The following is a 19,938-nucleotide window of genomic DNA, read 5'->3' as shown; positions in this document are numbered from 1 at the left end:
GAAATTGGGATTGTTCAGCCTGGGAAAGAGAACACTTGGGGGTCTTGTGATTAGTACTTTCCTTCTCTTGAAGAGATTTTCACTTTGTGGACACCTTCCATTTCTTTAGCTCCGTACAAGTTTCCTCTCCCCTCCCCTCTCCCAACTCCTCTAAGCTTCTTGGAGTCGGCCATTGCTTTTTTTCTTTTGTAGGCCCAATACCCACAGGCTCTAAATAAATGCATGTTAAATTGAGACTTTGATCGCTGGCTTTGCAGTTAGACATTTTTGACTGGATGCCAGCGTGCTAGAAGAACCTGGAGCATTGGTGAGTAGGTGGGTGGGTGGGTGCAGCCACAGAGACAGATTTGAGCTCAATTCCTCCCAGGCAGAGCTGCTCCCAGGCAGCCTTGAGAGGTAGAGGGCTCCCTGTCATGGGAGGTCTCCAAACAGAAGCTGGGCTCTTTCCTCTACCTCATGCTGCCAACTGCCCCACTGAGAGGGACTCACATTACTCCTGGCAAAACAGGTTCTGGAGGGCTGGCCCATGCCTGGGGCTGTAGCTCCAGGGGGCTGGTTTTCAGGCCCTCCATGTACCCTCCTCTCCCAGTGTCCTGAGCCCTGGCTCCTGGCCCACACCTCCTAGGCCTCTTATTGGCTAGTCCTGAAGGTGGGTCCTCTCTCTCTACATTGATCTCCAAAAGGACTTTCAGCCTCTCCTCTCCCTTGGTCCAGAGCAGAGCCAGCAGGTGGCTTGCTATGAACTGACCCTAGAGGGAAAGCTAACAAAGAATTTATCACTGACCCATGGTAAGATCTTGTGGCCTGATATAAAAGATAAAAGTTGCATCCTGTTCTTGAATCTCCTAGCTCTGCACTCTCCTGGGAAGGATCTTCATTCAGCACTATGAGCACTGGCCTGGGATCAGCCTGGCTCTTGGGAGACCTCTCCAGCCTCCTCCAGACCTCACTCTTGCTTGGTTTGGTCCTACTGCTGCTAAAGGGGGCCCAGTTGTACTGGCGCAGGCAGTGGCTACATAGAACCTTCCAGAGCTTCCCAAGTCCTCCTGCCCACTGGTTCTATGGGCATCACCTGGAGGTAAGCAGAGCTCAGAAAGAAGTACAGGGAGGGGGGAGGCACTGGGGGGATATGTGAGAGGTCAGCCAGTCCATATGGCCACCGACACAATATCTACCCCCGTATGAGGTCCTGGCCTCAGCAATGCCTTCATTGCATGGAATCCCAGAATCCCAGGCACTCCCAAGGCCAGTTCATTGATCCATTTAGCATTTGTGTTCTCCAGCACCATAGGATCAGAGGGGCTTACATCTAGAACTCCAGGTTTATTGAGTCCAACCCCCTCTTTGGCCAGGTGAATACACTAAAGCCTATGAAGGTGAAATGACTCAGCATTGTAGATCTAGAGCTGGAAGGGGCTTCAGAGTCTTCTCGAACTTAGTCTTCTCTTTTTACGGATGAAGAGTCTGAGGCCAAGGAAGCAGTAACTGGCCTAAATCAATCAATCAATGAAGCAAGCATTTATTAAGGACCTGTTGCATAATTAAGCACTGTGCACCGGTACACATGTATATGAGGAAATACAAATGCATACTGAGTAATGTGGTGTTTCAACAATCTGGCTAGCAGCTGTTGTGGGGGTGTACGACCAACACAGCCCTGACAACAAGCACGCTACCAGCAGGCTGCAAAAGCACAGGTTCTTTTGATCTGCTTAACTAAGGAAAGCTACGAGACGGGGTTGACAAGCTTACTTTAATTCAGCATACAAATATCATTCACTTAGTTCAGGGGAAAAAGCCAGCACCCTGAACCTCGGAACAAATACAAACAAATTACAAACATCAGCAGACAGACTTTGTCTGATTCAAATCCCAATACATAGTTACCAGAGTTCAACAAAGTCTCAGCATCCAGGTTTATGAGCTGGAGGTCTCCTTAGCTACAGCTGCCCGGAGTCTCTGCATCAGCCCACCAGCACAAGTGAGAGCCCTTAAACAAACTACAAACAGACAGACCCAATACGATTCATAGTTACCAACATCTAGGTTCAGCCTGGGAGCTCAGAACAAGGGCTGGCCCAGAGTCACGTGAGCCACCACTGCTGTGGGAAAGCGCTCCAAATGTGAGAAAGCCAACCCCTGGTTTTATATCTTTTTCAGCGTCAGGGGTGAGTCACACATGCGACTTACCCACATGACCTAAAATCCTCACAAAGAAGCGACTTAAACCCACCTGGTCTAAGAGCCTCTGATGTCCCAAACCTATCACTCGAACTCATTTGTAAACTAGGCCCTCCCCTGAGTTAGCCCCACCTTGGGCCCCACCTTAGTTACCAATCCACACCCACATAGGTTTTACACCTAATAGGGGTTGGGGCCTTCGGCTTAGCACCTATTAAGGCTCAATGAAATACACTGAATTACTCAAAGGAAACAAACCAAACTCTTCAAGGGCACTTGTTGAACCAAGTGCTAAGAGCCCATTTTGCTTACCAACACACATGGTATGGAAAAAGGCACCAAATCTGGATGGGAACAAAAAAGGGCTCATGTGATTCACAAATCAGAGAAACACCATGTGGTCAGTGAGCCTGAATTTCAGCAAAGCATTGGTCCCGGCCTCCAAATCCACCTTGTGGATAAGACGGGAGCACGTGGGCTGGATAACAGGAGAATTAGGTGAATTTGGAATTGATCGAATGATTAGCCCTAATGGAGATTGGTTTCAGAGGAGAGTCTCTATGGGGTGCTGAAGGACTTCGTCCTTAGCTATAATGAGTTAAATATTTAATTGATGCCTTGCATGAAGACAGGTATTAGACTTATCAGATTTGCAGATGATGCAGAGCTGGACACTGAGAACAAAGGAATAATGCATTTCTTCCCCTTCCCCCCTTGCCCCGCCTCTCCATGGCCCCGCCCCACGCCTCCCTTTCTTTCATCTGGTGCAAACCATACCTAATTCCTCACAACATCATTCACTAGTGGTCGTCCATCCTCTACTTGAAGACCTTCAGTGATGGGGAATTCTCTTCCTTGTGAGGCAGCTCATGTTCATGTTGTTTAATGGATGAAAAAACTGAGGCTTGAGGGGGCTAAAGTAATTTGCTCACGGTCACATCGTTGGTAAGTGGCAGGAACAGGGGCTCAAGGCTGGGACTACTTGACTTGGGCAAGTATTATATTGAGGATGCTCCTGAGCCCTCTGGCTTTGGGACCTGAGTTTCAGAGACCTGTTGCCAAGAATGGGGGCAGGGGGCTGCACTGAGCTGGGCAGAACAAATAAGTCTTGTAGTTGGATGCTGAAGACCAAAACTACAGGTACACCGGAGTCAGTGTCCAAGGTGCTCCAACCTCCTTCCCACCCCCAACCACCAGCAAGTTCTGTTGATCTTGGCTGTTCTCCAGGAACTGAATTAGCCCTATGACCCGTTGCTTGGGTGCTTAGGGGTCAGGGGCAAAACACGGCCAAAGTCAGTTGGTCAGTCAATAAGCATTTATTAAGTGCTTGCTATATGCCAGGTATTCTGTTAAGTTCTGGGAAGATAGATACAAAAAAGAAAGTCAAGCTCTGCCCTCAAGGAGCTTACAATCTAATGAGGGGAAGATAATACACAAAAGGAGACTAAAAAGGGGATGGGGAGAGGTACAAAGGAGTGTCACTGGTTTGGAAATGAAGAAATGACTGTTCTGGACTGTCCTTAAATGGAGGCTTCGGGAGAAGCTCTACCATCCAATATCCACTCAGTGGGGTCCCAGGAAGAAAGGGTATGGGGAGGTGTGAGCACCAGGTCTGATGGCATCTCGAAGCATGAGTTTCTTGGAGCCATGATGAAGACCATGGGGAAAGCAGTTTGCCAGATACAATTACTACCCATATCACAGAGTGGCTGTGAAGGGAGCCCTGTATAAACCTGAATCAATCTGACTGGTGTGATTATTCCACTCTCCCTCTCCCACTTACTCTCTGCATACTCTGGACAAAACAGACCATTCTCTATCCCCTAGCATTATGAAAATTCCACCCAAGGGTCAAGGCCTAGCTCTAACCCTAAATGCCTCCAGGAAGCCTTCCCTGATTTTCCAAGCTAGAAGTGACCCCTCTCTCTCTTCTGAATTTCCATTAGGCTGAGCTTGTGACTCTCTTTGGGTCCTAATCACACAAGATTATAAGATTTGGAGCTGTAAGTGACCTTAGAGATCATTTACGTCATCATTATGTTAGAGATGAGGAAACAGCTCCACAGAGAGGAGCTGGAAGACCAGCCCAAGATCATATGGCTAACAAGTGGCAGAGCCATGACCAAGAGACCTGAATTTGTTTTTTTTTAAATCTCTCTCTGTCTCTCTGTCTCTGTCTCTCTCTCTCTCTCTCTCTCTCTCTCTCCTTCTGTCCTACCCTTACTGGGAAAAAAACACCATAACCTAAAAGTAAAAACCTCATCATAAACATGCCTAGTCGAGCAAAACAAACTCCTACATTGGCCCTGTCCCAGAATGTATGTGTCTCAGCACTCTGGCATGAGGTGAGTGGTATGCTTCACCTTCAGTCTTCCAGATTCAGTGGTTTGTCATTGCACTGATGGGAGTCCTGGAGTCTTTCAAAGTTGTTTTAAGAGACCTGTCTTTGACACGCAGGAGAAGTTTACTTTGGCCCAAATCATTTAGACTTTCTGAGTCTCAGTTACCTTATCTGTAACATAGAGATCATAGCATTCATATTACCTGAGGAAAAACTCTCTGTGAGTTTCAGTAGCATAGAAATGGGAACTGTTGGTTGCCATTATTTTCTTTTTAAAAAATGAATTTTAATTATTTTGTTAAATATTTCCCAATTACATGTAAATTTTTTTAGCAATCATTTTGCAAACTTTTGAGTTCCAAATTATCTCCCTCCCTCCCTCCCATCCCTCCCCGCTCCTTGAGAAGGGAAACACTGATTTTGGTTATACGAGTGAGGTCATGCAAAACATTTCCATATTAGCCATGTTGCAAAAGAAAGCAGAAACAAAATAAAATAATAAAAATGCAGAAAGTAACAAAAGTCTGCCTCAATCTGCATTCAGAGTTCATCAGCTCTCTGGAGGTGGATGGTATTTTTCATCATGGGTCCTTTGGAACTTTTTATATCATTGTCTCAATCAGAGTAGCTAACTTGTTCACAGTTGATCATCTTTATAATATTCTGGTTACTGGTACAACGTTCTGGTTCTGCACACTTCACTTTGCATCATTTCATATGTCTCCCCAGGTTTTTCTGAAACCGTCCTGCTCATTATTTCTTATAGCCCAATAGTATCCCATCACAATCATATGCCACAACTTTTTCAGTCATTTCCCAATTGATGGGTATTCTTTCCAATGTCCAATTCTTTGCCACCATGAAAAAAGCTACTATAAACATTTCTCTACATATAAGTACTTTTCCCTTTTCTTTGATCTCTTTGGGACACAGACCTGGTAGTGGCATTTCTGGATCAAAAGGCATGCACAAAGTCTGAGTCTGAATCTGAGTCTGTTTTCACTGCCTGGCCATGTTCCCAGCCAACTACTTGACCCTTGAGTTTTTCGTCCAGGTATGACTGCTTGTAGAGTATAGAGTACTTTGTTCCAAGCTTAAGGGGATGTGCTGTCATTTTCAAAGCTATTTCTATACAGCCAGCTCTGCCACACTAGCACTCCTCCTTCCCCAAGAACTGCCAACCCGGACCTGATGAAAATCTTCAGCAGGCTCTGCACTCCTGCTCTGATCTGCCACTTAATTCCTCCCACCAGGTGGGCCTGGGGCCAGAAGCAATTGCAGCTGTAGTTCTGTAGCTACATCATCTCCGCTGCCCCTGGGGCAGTGGCCAAACAGCAAACTCCTTCCACTCTGTCCCTGCAGCTGTTCCCACTAACCTTCCCTGTTGTATTTGGTGTTTGTGGGTTGAGAAGTCTGGTAACTGCCACAGCTCACTGATTTAGGGCACTAGGGTTTGTTCCGCCCAGTTCCTGGTCTGGTTGGTCCTGCCACCGCCCACGCTGAGCTCCGCTCCCCTCCACTTTTTTTTTGGTTTGTGTTTTGACCGCAGGGTGGGATCCCTGCCTGCCATGGTAATCAGGCCAGGGTTGGGTAAGCAGACAATTTTTAGGGCACCTTTTTTTAGCCCCTTCCTCTCCCCAGGAGGTGAGCAATTCAATCCTTAAAAGGCTACTCAGACACCCAGAACACTGCTGTATCCCACTACTGCTTCCAGTGAGAACACAACCCTACTGCTTGGGCTGCTTGTGTGTAGTGTTGTGACTACAGCTCCCAGTGTATCCACACCTGCTGCTTTGTCACTTGCCTGTCACCACGGGACTTTGAGATAGGTAAAAATGGTAAAATGCTATGGGAGATGTCTTTTGATTCTTGCACAAATTGGATTTAAGTGAGGCAGAGTTGCATGAAGTCATTAGCCTCAGTCTCTTCCAGAGTCATCACAGAGTAGTGGTAGGACAGAGTCAAGATGACTGGTGATGGCTCTAGGTGCAGTGTATGACCTTGGTGTCTTTGATGTCTAACCTCTCTAAGTGCTCCGTAGTATTTGCTTCATCTGGCTTCATGGCTGTTGGAACAAATTGTTCTCAGCCACCCCTTCCACCACGTGAAGTCTTCTTATGCTTGGGGTAGACAGCCCCCCCTAACTCACCCATGGGTTTGAGACCCCTTGGTTACCCTCAACCTGGTTTGGCCCATCTGCCAAAATGGTTTACGGGGGTGTGGCTGCTGTGCATGCTACAGCTTCCGGGAGCCACAGGTGAGAGTTAGGTGGATCAGGTAGACACCAAAGATGGAAAGCAGCTCTCAATATGTAATTAGGCACATACAAGAAATATATAGAGTAGATAGGATGTAATTACAAAGCAGGTGAGATTTGAGCTGAGTCTTGAAAGAAGTCAGAAAAGCTAAGAGGTGAAGGTGAAAAGGGAGAGCATTCCAGGCAGGGGGCATAGCTAACACAAAGGCACAGAGTCAGGAAATAGAATGTCATGCATGAGGGATGGCCAATAGGTTTAGTTGGATCACAAAATGCACAAAAAGGAGTACAGTGGAGGAAGACTGGGAAGTCAGGAAGGGGTGCCAGGGTTTTAAATGCCAAAAGCAATGAATGACTCTTTCTAAACTGTAATTATTTTCCCTTTGGTCTTTTTATTTTAATACGTGTGATTAACATTGCAATACATTCTGATCAAATATTCCATTAAATGGTATTCTTGCAGACTTTGCGTGCTCAGTGAAGCCCACTTTGCCAACTCCTTTCCTTGTCTCTCCAAGGGGTATCCATGAGCCATCCTTGTATCTGGCTGCAACATCCTTCTTCCTTTTGGTTTTTCTTGTAACAAGAATATCAAAATTAATGGATTCAATTCCTGTGGCAATACAGCCAATCATTGGCCATGGGGCAAGGTTCTCAAATTTGAAGTATCATCAGCCTACTAAAGTGTGCGGATGCTCTAAAAATGGCAATTCTTACCTTACCCTGCCTCTCTTCCTGCCAACCCAATCATTATCACCACTGCAGAAATGGAGGGGGCCTACCCAGGACCGACAGCCATTTCGCAATTTTTTGTTTCATGCATTGTCATGATCAATCAAAATTTCATTACCTTGTGGCCACTTATGTACCTCTTTTATTAGGTCCTTGGAAAATAGATTCAAAGTCATTCTACAGGTATCAGGCTAGGACTTTGTGGAGGAGAGAGTAAAAATAAAAGAAAGGAGGGAAAAAAAGAAAATCAGGGGAAGGTAAAGATAGGAGGGGCAAAGTGCCAAAAAGAGATGGGAAAGGATGAGATAAGGAGCACAGTAGAAGAGATAGAACTGGCAAGGAGAAGGGCTATCTTCCTCTCAGACTGGAGAAAAGGAGAGTATGAGGGATGATGTTGGGATTTGTAGTGTGGAGTGGGGTAGACGAAGAAGATTGAGACACATGACCTTGACTTTTTTTTCCAATGAAGTATGGGGTCTTCAAGGGCAGCTAGGTGGCACAATGAGTACAGCACTGGGCTTGGAATCAGGAAAGACTCCTCTTCATAGTTCAAATCTGACCTCAGACACTTAACTGGCTGTGTGAGCCCAGATGAGTCACTTAACTCTGTTTGCCTCAGTTTCCTCATCTGTTAAATGAGCTGGAGAAGGAAATAGCAACAGTTTCCTCATCTGTTAAATGAGCTGGAGAAGGAAATAGCAAACCACTACAGTATCTTTACCAAGAAAACCTCTAATGGAGTCACCAAGAGTTGGACATGACTGAAATGTCTCAACAACAATAGGGTCCTTTGCTTAGATGGAGTAAGAACGTAATGCTCACATCCTGGTTGGAAAGTGAAGATACAGACACCTGGAAAACAATAAGATAGGAGATCAGTAGCAGTTCTGGACAATGAATGGTGGCTCTAACACTTTGTAGCTGGTAGGACTCCCATCCACCCAGTTATCATCCATCTACCTATCCATATGTTCATCCATTCATCCAACCGCCCTTCCATGTTTTAGCCACCATTCTGCATTTCTGCTCTTCCTCTCTACATCACTTTCATTCATTGGTTAAGTGGCTATAGTGTGAAAGGCACTGCCATTGGTGCCACTAGAGATACAAAGACAAAAAATGAAATTGTCCCTGCCTTCAAGTAGCTTATATTCTCTGCTAGTACTACAAAAGTACAAAGCATTTTCTGATTTTCTTTGAGAGATGGGAAGAATGCCCAATGGCACATCAGGGAAAAAATCATGCCAGCTAGTGGCAGGTTTACACTTGATGTCAAAAAAACCAAACCTTTGTAATCCTGAAAGGCATCCAGGAATAGGATGTCTGAGAAGGCAGACTTCCCTTCACTGCGAGTCTTCAAGTAGAGCCTGGATGAATATTATCTTACCTTTCTTTGTATTCTTTGTGCTTAGCATGATGCCTGGCACTTAGTAAGTGATTCATAAATGCTTATTGACTATTGACTGTTATTTGTTGGGGATGTTGTAGATAGGACTCTTTTTTATGTCTGGCTTGGATGAGGTGATCTCTGAGATCTCCCCTGCCAACTCCAAGGGTCTGTGATTCTGAAGTTGGGGTCATCCCCTTTCTAAAGAAAGAATGGCAACTTTTATTTTTTTGAATGTGAAAAGGCTTAGGAAATAGTCCTTCTTGGTCAGATTCTTAGAGGAGCAGAAGACCAGAGGGAACACAGCGGTGGCCATTGTTTGTCCTGGGACTCAGGCAAATGTCAGAGCCACAGGATCTCCAAGCTGGAAGGGACACCCAAGAGCCACTAGACCAATCCCCAAACCTAGGTGGGATTCCTCCAGCTTATACTTGAAGAACGAGGGACATAGAGGAAAGAGGGCTGTGTTTGGGGTCAGAGGCCATGGGCTGCCATGCTGCCTTGGCCACTCGCTATAGAGGCAGCCTTGGGAAAGGTCCTTTCCACTCCCCACTCTCAAGTTACTCCACTATAAAATAAGAGGGTTAGACTAGGTTCCCTTGAGTTGTAAATTTCAGGAATCTTTAGTGGCTGGGGATGCAAGCATCTATTAAGCTCCTGCTGTGTTGTATGGAGGGACAGGGGACACAAAATCTCAGAGACTGTAGTCTCTGCCCTCATGGGCATGCAGATCTAGTAGAGAGATAGGACACAAATATAGGTAACTGGCTTAAAATAATTCATGATAAGTGGATTACGTAGCTAGCATTTATATAGCACCTTCTGTATGTTAATAATAACAATAGCTGGCACTGTTATGTATCAGGCACTGTGCCAAGTGCTTGATCAATATTTGAGCCTCACAGCTGTCTTGGACTGGAGATACTACTATCATTGCCATTTTACAGAGGAGGGAAGTGAGTCAGAGAGAGGTTTAAGTGACTTGCCCAGAGTCACACAGATGTAAGCGTCTGAGGTAGGATTCGAACTGAAGTCTTCCTGACTCCAAGCCCAGAGTGCTATCCACTGTGCCACCAAGATGCCCATGAGAGGTATAAAGAAAGATCTGGGTGAGGTTTATGGGAGGAAGTTTTTACTGATCAGAGGGAGAGGGATCATGAGGAGGTGTGTGCACTGCCTACCCCTGGCCAGAGCCCTCCATTATGAGTCAGCTTAGTTCTTTATCAGGTCTAGTACCCCACCCCCACCCCTCCAGCTGTCTCTAACCCTGCTCCTGTGGCTCCTGTGACCCAGGGAGGCTTGGGCAGGTCTGCTGAAGGTCATCTTCGGCTCTTCTTTGCTCCCAGAACCCTGTGCCTTCTCGGCTTCTCTGATTGATCTGGCCTGGGGCCTCTGTCTCCTTTGCACAGAGTCGGCTCCCTGGGCACTGACCCCTCCTCTTGGCATCCAGCTTGAGCACCTTTGATTTTGGCTCCAGGGCCCTCCCCTTGCATAGATTTCTGGATGAGCTTTGATCTCTGAACTTCAGCAGGAAGCACAGACCTTAATTTCTTTCTATTCTGTGAATTCTAAGAATGAAGGTTCCCAGTCTTACCTAAACTTTCTATCTCCCCCAGGGAGAGTCACGAGGCTCTCTGCACAGCAAACTCATGATCAGTGTTGTTGAACTACATCAGATTTTTTTTAAATTTAAATTTTCAGTTTCAAATTCCCTCTTTCCCTCCACCTCTCTTCTACCCGCTGAGAACGCAAAAAAATACAATACCTTTATGCATATGAAGTAAATTAGACTTTAAGTATAGCTAAAAATATAACAAGCTGGACATGGGATGCATTTCAGTCTTAGGGAATGGTGTGAGCAAAGGTGATGAGAAAAGACAGTAAGATTAGCTCCAGATGTGGAGTGTCCTGAGTGTCAAATTTCTATCTTTATAGGCAATAGAGCTTAAGGGTTTTGAGCGAAGAACTGATATGACCGTATTTCTGTGAATGGAAAATGATTCTGGAGGCTGGCGCTGGCTGGGTTGAGAAGAGAGACAGGCATATTATCAGGAGGCCACTGCTAGCGAGAGGGCATCCTAGGGTGGTGGCCATGGCAGTAGCGAGGAGAGGATGGAGGAGGGAGGGGACGATGGGTGAGGGAAGGGCTGCCCTTCACCCTTTTTCACAGATCTCTTTTTTTTCTCAGCCTACGCTCTTCTATATTCAGCCTTAAGAGTCCAAGGCTCTGGGATGACACGTTCCGTCTGGACAGCTCTAGAAGATTGATATATCATGCCTTGTTAGGCCTCTGTCCAGAGTTCACTCATTCACTCACCCAATGATCATCTATTACCTACTATGTGCCAGACACTGTGCTTGGCACTAGATATATGAAACAAAAACCAAAACTTATCTCTGAATGAGTTTCCATTCTAACATGGGGACAACATCTATATCTATGTATATGTCTATCTATCTATACACGAGAAACTGAGCAGTGAAGTGGTAGGGAGAAGGGGGACCAAGAAAGTGATCATATAGAAGGTGGAGTTTGCACTGACTCTTGAAGGAACTTACAGATCAGGGGTGGGGAACCTGTGGCCTCAAGGCTGCATGTAGTCTTCTAGGTGCTCAAGTGTGGGAAGGAACGCATAGATGGGGGGGCATGTGGTCTCGAGGCCACATATTCCCCACTCTTGGCATAGATCTTAAGGGAACCCAAGAAAAAACATGTAAAGGAAACACACTTAAGCTTTGCCAGACAAACAAAGACCTGTGTTGTCTCAATAGCTCATTGTAATAAAAGTGAGGGACAAAGTTTTACTTAATTCCTTGCTTCCCCATTTCTTGGCTTTAGTCCTTAGCTACTGCTTCTCTCAGCAGCCACATGAATGATCCTCTTCTCTCTCTAAGAGATGCTGCTCATCAGACTCCCCTTTTCTGGATAGAGGACCACATCCCTAAACTCTCAAACTTAGGGCAATTTATGAGACAGCCCCTTCTCTGACTAGGGTAGGTTCTGGTATGCTGCTGTTAAGGAAATCCTTCTCCTCTCTCTAACTAGAGGCCAGGGGCTCAGGAATGGCATTGTCCATGAATCACCCCCTTGGTCACCTAAGGAAACCTGAAATTCTGATCAGGTTAAACAAGCAAGTAAATGAAGCTGCAAAATTTTTCTCCCTGCCCAAAGGTGCTATGCTCTTGCTAATTATCTAGAAGAAAGAAGGGTAAAGGTGACAAAGGAGTGAAAAAATGCAAGGCAGGTCTGCTGGTCCACCTTCATAATTTAGCACAAGGGGTAATCACTCCACTCCCAACAAAGTCTGTCTTCCTGAATCTGGTGTTGTTCAGTCATTGTCACATCCAACTCTTTGTGACTTTGGGGACCACAGCATGTCAATACCGGCCATGGTTTTTTTTTTTTTGCAAAGGTACTGGAGTGGTTTGCCATTTCCTACTCCAGCGGATGAAGGCAAACAGAGGTTAAGTGACTTGTGTCACTGGTGAAAAGATGCTCCAAATCACTACTGATTAGAGAAATGAAAATTAAAACAACTCCAAGATGCCACATCATACATATCAGATTGGTTAACATGAAAAATAGGAAAATGATAAATGCTGGAGAAGATGTGGGAAAACTGGAACACTAATGCATTGTTGATGGAGTTGTGAAATGACCCAATAATTCTAGAGAGCAATTTGGACACACACCCAAAGGTCGATCAAACTGTGTATTCCCTTTGATCCAGCAACACCACGCTAGATCTGTATCCCAAAGAGACCATAAAAAGGGAAAACATCCACATGTACAAGAATATTTATAGCAGCTCTTTTTGTGGTGACAAAGAATTGGAAATTAAGGGGATGCCCATCAGTTGGAGAGTGGCTGAACAAGTTGTGATGTATGAATATAATGGAATACTATCATTCCGTATGAAACGGTGAACAGGTAGATTTCAGAAAAACCTGAAAAGACTTACATGTTACTAGTCATAGCTAGTAAATATCTGAGGCCAGATTTGAACTCAAGTCTTCCGTCTGGGCCCAAGGTTCCATCCACTGAGCCATTCAGTTACCTTTCCCTTAGTCTAAGCTAAACCATTAAACTACAGAGCAGATCCAGTCACTGCAACCTGTCTCTGTGGAAGATCCAAGGGACAGCTCTAAAACAATTAATTCATCTTGGGATGGCCCAGGCACTGAGATTTCATTAGGAGCTGAATCTTGTCCTATTGCCAAGCTTCTATTAGGCATGCCTTGGTGAAAAGAGACAATTTAAAGGCTCCCCCAAAAGACCCATTAAGCTGATCACTGAACTTCCCTAATTAATGTCCTTTAAACTCTTCCCCCGCCCCAAATTCGTAGTTGCAGCAAATCTTACTGGGTATGTCTTTGGGCACATTATCCTCACTTCCAGAAAGCTCTCTGAGGGACCTAGGAAAGCTCCAGCATCAGGAAATTTACCTGCTGCCAAGATGCTTTCTTCTTCACCCTCCCTAGGGTCCCTTATTTCCAAAATCAACCCATTAGCCTTTCGTGAGGGTGCTGAGCTCCCTTGGGTAGGCAGGTGTTGAGCCCCCACAGATCCCCTAACATATAACTCCACAAAGTCAACAAACGAACACAGTTTTGTAAAATCTCTCTAGCCTCGCATTTGCCTAGATGTTTGCAGAGGCCTGTTTCGACCCACAACCAATAATTAGGAAATAAATGTAAAAATAAGTAAGAGTGGAATGGTCAACTAATAAGAAAGGAAAAACAGACAAGATAAGAGGGGCAAAAACCCCATGCTTTCTTTCCAAGATGAAAAGGGGTCAGTCAATAAACATCTACCTATTAAGCACCTACTATGTGCTTGGCACTGTGCTAGGTACTAGGGATGCAGAAAGAGTCAAAAGACAGTCTCTGCCCTCAAGGAGTTTCCAGACATCACACAAACAGCTATGTACAAACCATTGACAGGATAAGTAGGAAATAATCAACCTCTCAGCCTCAGTTTCCTCATCTGCAAAATGGGGTAATAATAAGCACCTGCTTCCACAGGGTTATAAGAATCAATTGAAATAATGTATGTAGAGTACTTTGCACACCTAAAAGCACCCTATAAATGCTAGCTATTTTGATTATTATCATTCAGTCCCTAATTTGGTTGGTCAGTCCAGGAGGTTCTGAGCTTCTACTTTGTGCAAGACTCAGTGCTAGGGGCTGAGCCAGGGGCAAGGGGCACAGAAAACGAGGCAGACTGACATCTGCCCTGGCTGCCCTCACAGTGACTGAAGGCTGGAATCTGGTGAGATCAAAATGACAAATCCCACAGATTCATTGCCCTGCTCAGTCCTTAGACACACTGGAGCCTCTCCCTTCACTTGTGGGTGGTTCTGTTGCAGTTTCAGAAGGAAGAAGAATTAAAGGTGACAGTATCTTGGGCGCAGAAATTTCCTTGTGCCTTTCCCCGGTGGTTCTCCGGGTTCGTGGCGTTTCTCCAAGTCTATGACCCTGACTACATGAAAGTTCTGCTGGGCAGATCAGGTGAGAGGAGCTCCCCTACATGTCCTTTGCTCCTTGGGGGGGTCCTCTAATTTCCCTCCCCTCTCAGGACCCTCCTCAAAAATTCCATCCCAGTTCCCTGACAGGTGCCCTTTCCTCATCCACTCCCCATATTTTCTACTTAATGTTCACCACTCCAACCCCTCCCATTTTCTTCTGCTGCAGTATCCTCTGCCCCAAGGTCTGGCCCCATCTGCCCTTGGGGAGTTTCTCTAGAGGACACGGGGTTTGGACTGGGCTGCCTTTTGGATTACGTGTGCCCCTTTTTCTGTGTTTCAGATCCAAAAGCTAACTTAATCTATGGATTCTTGGTCCCCTGGATCGGTATGTTCAATCCCCCAAGATTTGGGGGGGCCCTACTTGCTACCTGTGCCCTGTCAAGTCCTTATCTTTCCCCTTATATCACTCTCTACCTACCCCCTGCTACCACCTTGTCCTGGCCTCTCATTCCCTCTTGCTGGACTGTTGTTCCTTTCTAACCAGCCTCCCCACCTGCTGCCTTTCCTCTCTCCAATCCTGCCACCCCTTGCTCAGAAGGACTTCATGGGCTCTCCACTGAGGACTGAGGAAGAGCCAATGGGATAATATTCGTAAAGCACTTAGTACAGCATGTGACACTTGAGAAATGCTTGTTTCCTTCTCCCTGTCCTTACTCCAGGGTAAAGTCCACACTCTCCAGACCTCCTGAGGAATCCAGCCTCCACATCCTTTCCAGACTCATATGGTCCCTTGCTCCCCCAGCCAAATGACTCCTTTCATCATCCCTTAGACACACCCTGGGCTTTCTCATCAAAGCACTTTTATCCATCTGTTTGCCTGAAATACCATTGCTCCCAAACTCCTCCCTGCCCCCAAAATCCCATATCTCTGGTTGTAAAAATGCACAGGGCACAATTCTTTTATTTAATCATTCATTTATTCCACAAACACTGACTGAGCTCCCATGATGTTCAAGTTTGGGCAGGGGGGCGTGTGTGTGCATGCGCACGCATGCGGGAGGGTAGTATGGAAATACTCGTAGTCTCTGTCATTACAGAGAAATCAGTCTCTTAGAAAATATATGGGATGTCCCTGTGATGCACGTCAGGCAGGATGTAAGGAGGGCTGAAGGAGTGTGTTGGGTGGGTACAGAGGAGAAAGAAACACCTGTCAGGTAAGAGGAATCTGGAACGTAGCCTTGGGCAGGAAGGAGGTAACATGACACTTGGCCCTTGAAGGGTGGTAGGATTTTAACAGAGATGGGAAGAAGGCATTCCAGGTGAACAAAATAATGCCAGTAAAGGGTCAGTGGTAGGAATGTGTTCAAGTTTCTCCTTGGAGAGTCCTTTCATGCATTCCCTCTCCTCAGGCCATAAGCCACCTAGACCCTTGAGGGCCTCTCTATGCCTCATCTTTGATCCTTTGTCTGTATCTCCTGGACTCAGGCAAAGGGCTCCTGACCCTGGATGGGCCAGTCTGGTTCCAGCACCGGCGGCTTCTGACACCTGCCTTCCATTATGACATCCTGAAGCCTTATGTGGCACTAATGGCTGACTGTGCCCGAGTGATGCTGGTGAGTCTCCCCCAAAGGTGCCCCTGTGCCCAGGTGGACATATAGACCCTCATGTGCCTATGCACATTGACACAGACACAAACATACACATATGCATGTACAACCCATGCCTCATGATACTTCATAAAATCCCAGAGCTAGAAGAGACCTGAGAGTCCCACTTGCTCACCCCCTGGACATGAAGCCCCACTACATCATCTAACAAGAGGTCACCCAGCCTCTGCTTGCTGACTTCCAGGGAGGGAGGGTTTGTTAACTTCCTCTCTCTGGAGTAGTTGTTGTTAGCAAGTCAGTCCCCATGTAACGAACATCTGTGGTGGGGGAGCAGGGCTTTTGGTGTGGTCACACCCTGTCCTGTCTTCCCCAAATGATGCTTCTCATGTTTTCTTGAGCTTCTCTGGGTCTGAGGGTACTGTTTATGGACTGCCCCTGGTCCAGGGAGTAGGAAGATGATGGGAGATATGAAGACAAAGGGGGGCTAGTATCTGTGCTTTTCTTTAGTCCCAAGAGACTCAGTCAGAAGTGTTGACTCAGTGGTAGGCACTCTGTCTGAGCCCTTAGTTGAAGAAGGGTAATGGAATTCAGTCATGGTAACTGGGAAAGAGTAGAAACGGTTGCTTGAGGCAAGTAGGAAGGTCCTCACCATTGCCTGAAGGGACATTTTATGTATGAGGAAAGGCTGTGGGAGCTGAGACAGACAGAAGGAAGCAAGGAGCAGCAATGGGGCAGTGGAAGTGGGAATGGAGAGAAGCAGCGGGCAGTGTCAATTGTGACCACTCTGAGATGAGATCAGCGCATTTAGGCATGCAAGCTGAACAGGGACCGGAGCTGACCAATGTATCAGCATCCATGCAGGCTCAAGGCCAGACACAAACCAGGATAGCTGGGGGTAGCCATGCAGGAGGGAGTCATTTCATAGCCCCTCCTCCCTGCCCCCCACCCCCATTCCAAGGAAGAAGTTAGTATTGAATCAAGGAGGACCTATCTTATCAGCAGGAAGCTGCTTCTGCAATATAATTACATGGCTTTGGGGGCCTGATTTTCTCAAGACCTGTTGTTCTGGCTCTTCTGTAAAGGAGTGGTCCTTGGTAAGGGTAGGACCCTGCTCAGGTTACTACCTCAACCTGCATTTGTATTAGTAGGCTGCTTATTCCTTCTCCTCAGGGTTCTACAAGGGTTAGATTTCTAGTACTGTTGCTCATGAGCCCCCACTGGTGAGCTACCCACTAACAATCAGGCAGACTTATTTAGCTTTTAGCAAAGGCATTTACCAAGATGGTATAACAAGAACAGTAGTCACAAAAAACCCCTTTCTTCTCCCTAGTGTGGGGTACACTCTCCTGTGAGTACACACAGCACCTATGGAGAGGGTGGGCACAATCTTAAAGAACAAAAGTAATGAGGCATACATGTAAAGAACACATGGGACAAACTCTTGGTTACAGTTAGTCCTTTGCTCCCTTCATTGAGTCCCCATGAAATTCCCCTTAGGCCTGGCTTTTGTTTGGGCTCTGAGGGTCAGTGCCTTATAGAATCTACAGCCAGCACTTCTATCCATCATGAGGGGTCACATTACCTGATGTTGTCTTTCCTCAGTGACTATTGCTCCTGGTTAGAGGTGTTATTTTCTACTACTTTAGTCTCTTTGATCCCAGCTACATGCACTTACTGTCTGCTTCTGGTTCAATCTCTCCAGTGACATGGTCAGGGGGTAGAGTGAGAAAAAAAGAAACTCTCAACTCTTCCCCACCACCATTATCACCAAAGGTCAATACCCTATAAGGGCTGTGGTTCCAACTCTCTTACAGAGATTATCCAAAATAGAATTCTTCTATTTTTGACTGGCTCTACTTGACTTACCGACGCTGAACTGCTTTGTTATTTTTATAGGTAGCCCCAAAGGTGTGACTTGACCTTCTCAACCAATCATAAGATGCTTCTTGTAAGGTTTCACCTGCATTTTATCCAATGATCAAAACCCCACAATCTTCTCAAATAAATTATGGATTTATTCATACAGTGTTTACATTTTGATGGGTTGGTTGATTCTATTGAGGTATCTGGGCTTTTTGTGATTACATCAATGGAGGTAGAACCTTGTCCTCAACACGAGGAAAAGGGCCAAATATGTCTTCAAGACTTGAGGGAAGTGGTGAAGCGAGTTCTCATCCCCTCCCCTCCCCCAGAGCCCCCTCTTCCACTATCCCAAACAGTCGGAAGGCAATTGAATGTCAGCAATGATTATGATACTGCCAAAAATTAATTGTTACATAGGCAGTAATAATACTTACACCTGAACCAGTCAGTCAACAGTCACTTATGAATTTCCTAGTATGTTTTAGGCATGGGGGAACAAAGACAAAAACAAAAATGGCGCCTGTTCTCAAGGAGCTTATGTTCTATTGAGATGATAGAATACATGAACCGAGAAGGAAATATACACTAAGTTCAAAATAATTAGAGTGATTTAGGGGACACTAACAACTGGAGGGATCATGAAAGACCTCCTGAAGGAGGTGGCACCAAAGATAATCCTTTGAGGGACCTAGGGGTTCCAGGAACTTGGTATAGAGAGAGAGGATTCCATGCATGTGGGACAGTATGTTCAAAGGTACAGGGGCAAGAGACAGAATATCATGTTCCAAGAAGAGTAAGTTTGGCTAGATTGAGGAATGCATGAGAAGAAATTATGTGTAATTTGTTGGAAAGATAAGCTAAGGCTAGATTGTGAAAGATTTTAAATGCCAGATAGAGGAGTCTTTATTTTATCCTAAAGAGAACTGGGGAGCCACTGGATCTTTTTTTTAATTCTTTTTTTGAGGTTGGGTCTCCCTATCTTTCCCAAACTGATGCCAGACTTTTGCTGTATCCATCAATTGGGTTTAGCCCTACTACAACCCAGAATACCTGGGCATAAGTGATTCATCAGCCTCAGTTTTCCCAGCAGCAGGAACTATAGGTGTGTACCATCTCACCCAGCCCCACTGGAACTTTGTGAACAGAGGAGTAATATGGTTAGCCCTGTGATTTTGGAAAATCATTTTGGTAGTTGGGTGGAGGATGGATTTTAGAGTCAAGACCAGTTAGGAAGCTATTGCAATAACCCAGGTATTGAGGGCCTGAACTAAGGTGGTTATGTTATGAGTAGAGGGAAAGGGAGAGATGCAAGACACGTTTCAGCAATGGGATGGAAAAAACTTAGAAATTGATTAAATATAGGGGTGAGTGAAAGTGGAAAGTTGGGAATGACTCCTAGGTTACAAACCTGGGTGACTGAAAGAATGGTAGTACCCCTAACAATAATAGGCAAGTTAAGAGCAGAGGTGGGTTTTGGGGGGAAAAGATGATGAGTTCAAGTTTAGACATGTTGAGTTTGAGACACCTGTAGGACATCCAGATGGAAATGTCCAATGGGTAGCTGGTGATGTGAGACTGGGATTCAGGAGAGAAGAGGGTATCTGTTTGAGGGTGATTGAGAGTGTCAAATGTTGCAGATAGGTCAAGAGGGATGGGGATTGAGAAAAGGCCATTGGATTTGGCAATTTTCTATTTTCCCTACTCCTGTTAAGGGTGCTACTATCTTCCCAGTCATCACAGGATCACAACCTAGGTATCCTCCTTGACTCCTCAATCTGTCTAGCCCCCCTATATGGAATCATTTGCCAAGTCCTGCCTTTTCTATCTCTGGTAACAGCTGTATGCCACCCCCTCTCTTCTGACACTGCCACTCCCCTGGTGTTGACCCTAATCACCTCATGCTTGGACTATTGCAATAGCGTGCTGGTTGGTCTGCTTGCCTCAAGTCTTACTCCACTTCAGTACATCTATCACTCAGTTGTTATATTGATCTTCCTAAAGTATAGGTCTGACCATGTTACTCCCCCATCCCCATTCAATCAACTCCAGTGGCTCACTGTTACCTCCAGGATCAGATATAAAACCCTCTGTTAAGGGACAGC

General features: G+C 45.7%; 1 protein-coding gene across 1 annotated transcript in view; it reads left to right on the top strand.

Annotated features, from left to right (window-relative positions):
• The first annotated feature begins 694 nt into the window (after positions 1 to 694).
• Positions 695 to 19,938, top strand: part of LOC118845836 (cytochrome P450 4A6-like) — a 33,643-nt gene continuing 14,399 nt past the window's right edge. Inside the window, exons 1-4 of the mRNA XM_036753875.1 lie at positions 695 to 1,078; positions 14,268 to 14,409; positions 14,707 to 14,751; positions 15,852 to 15,979. Of these exons, the coding sequence (XP_036609770.1) occupies positions 887 to 1,078; positions 14,268 to 14,409; positions 14,707 to 14,751; positions 15,852 to 15,979 (507 nt within the window). The 5' untranslated portion in view covers positions 695 to 886. The remainder of the gene's footprint in view (positions 1,079 to 14,267; positions 14,410 to 14,706; positions 14,752 to 15,851; positions 15,980 to 19,938) is intronic.

Source organism: Trichosurus vulpecula, chromosome 4 (assembly GCF_011100635.1).
Source record: "Trichosurus vulpecula isolate mTriVul1 chromosome 4, mTriVul1.pri, whole genome shotgun sequence".
NCBI classification, from domain to species: Eukaryota; Metazoa; Chordata; class Mammalia; order Diprotodontia; family Phalangeridae; genus Trichosurus; species Trichosurus vulpecula.
The sequence above is the reverse complement of the archived record's forward strand: the minus strand, read 5'-3'. Positions and strand labels throughout refer to the sequence as shown.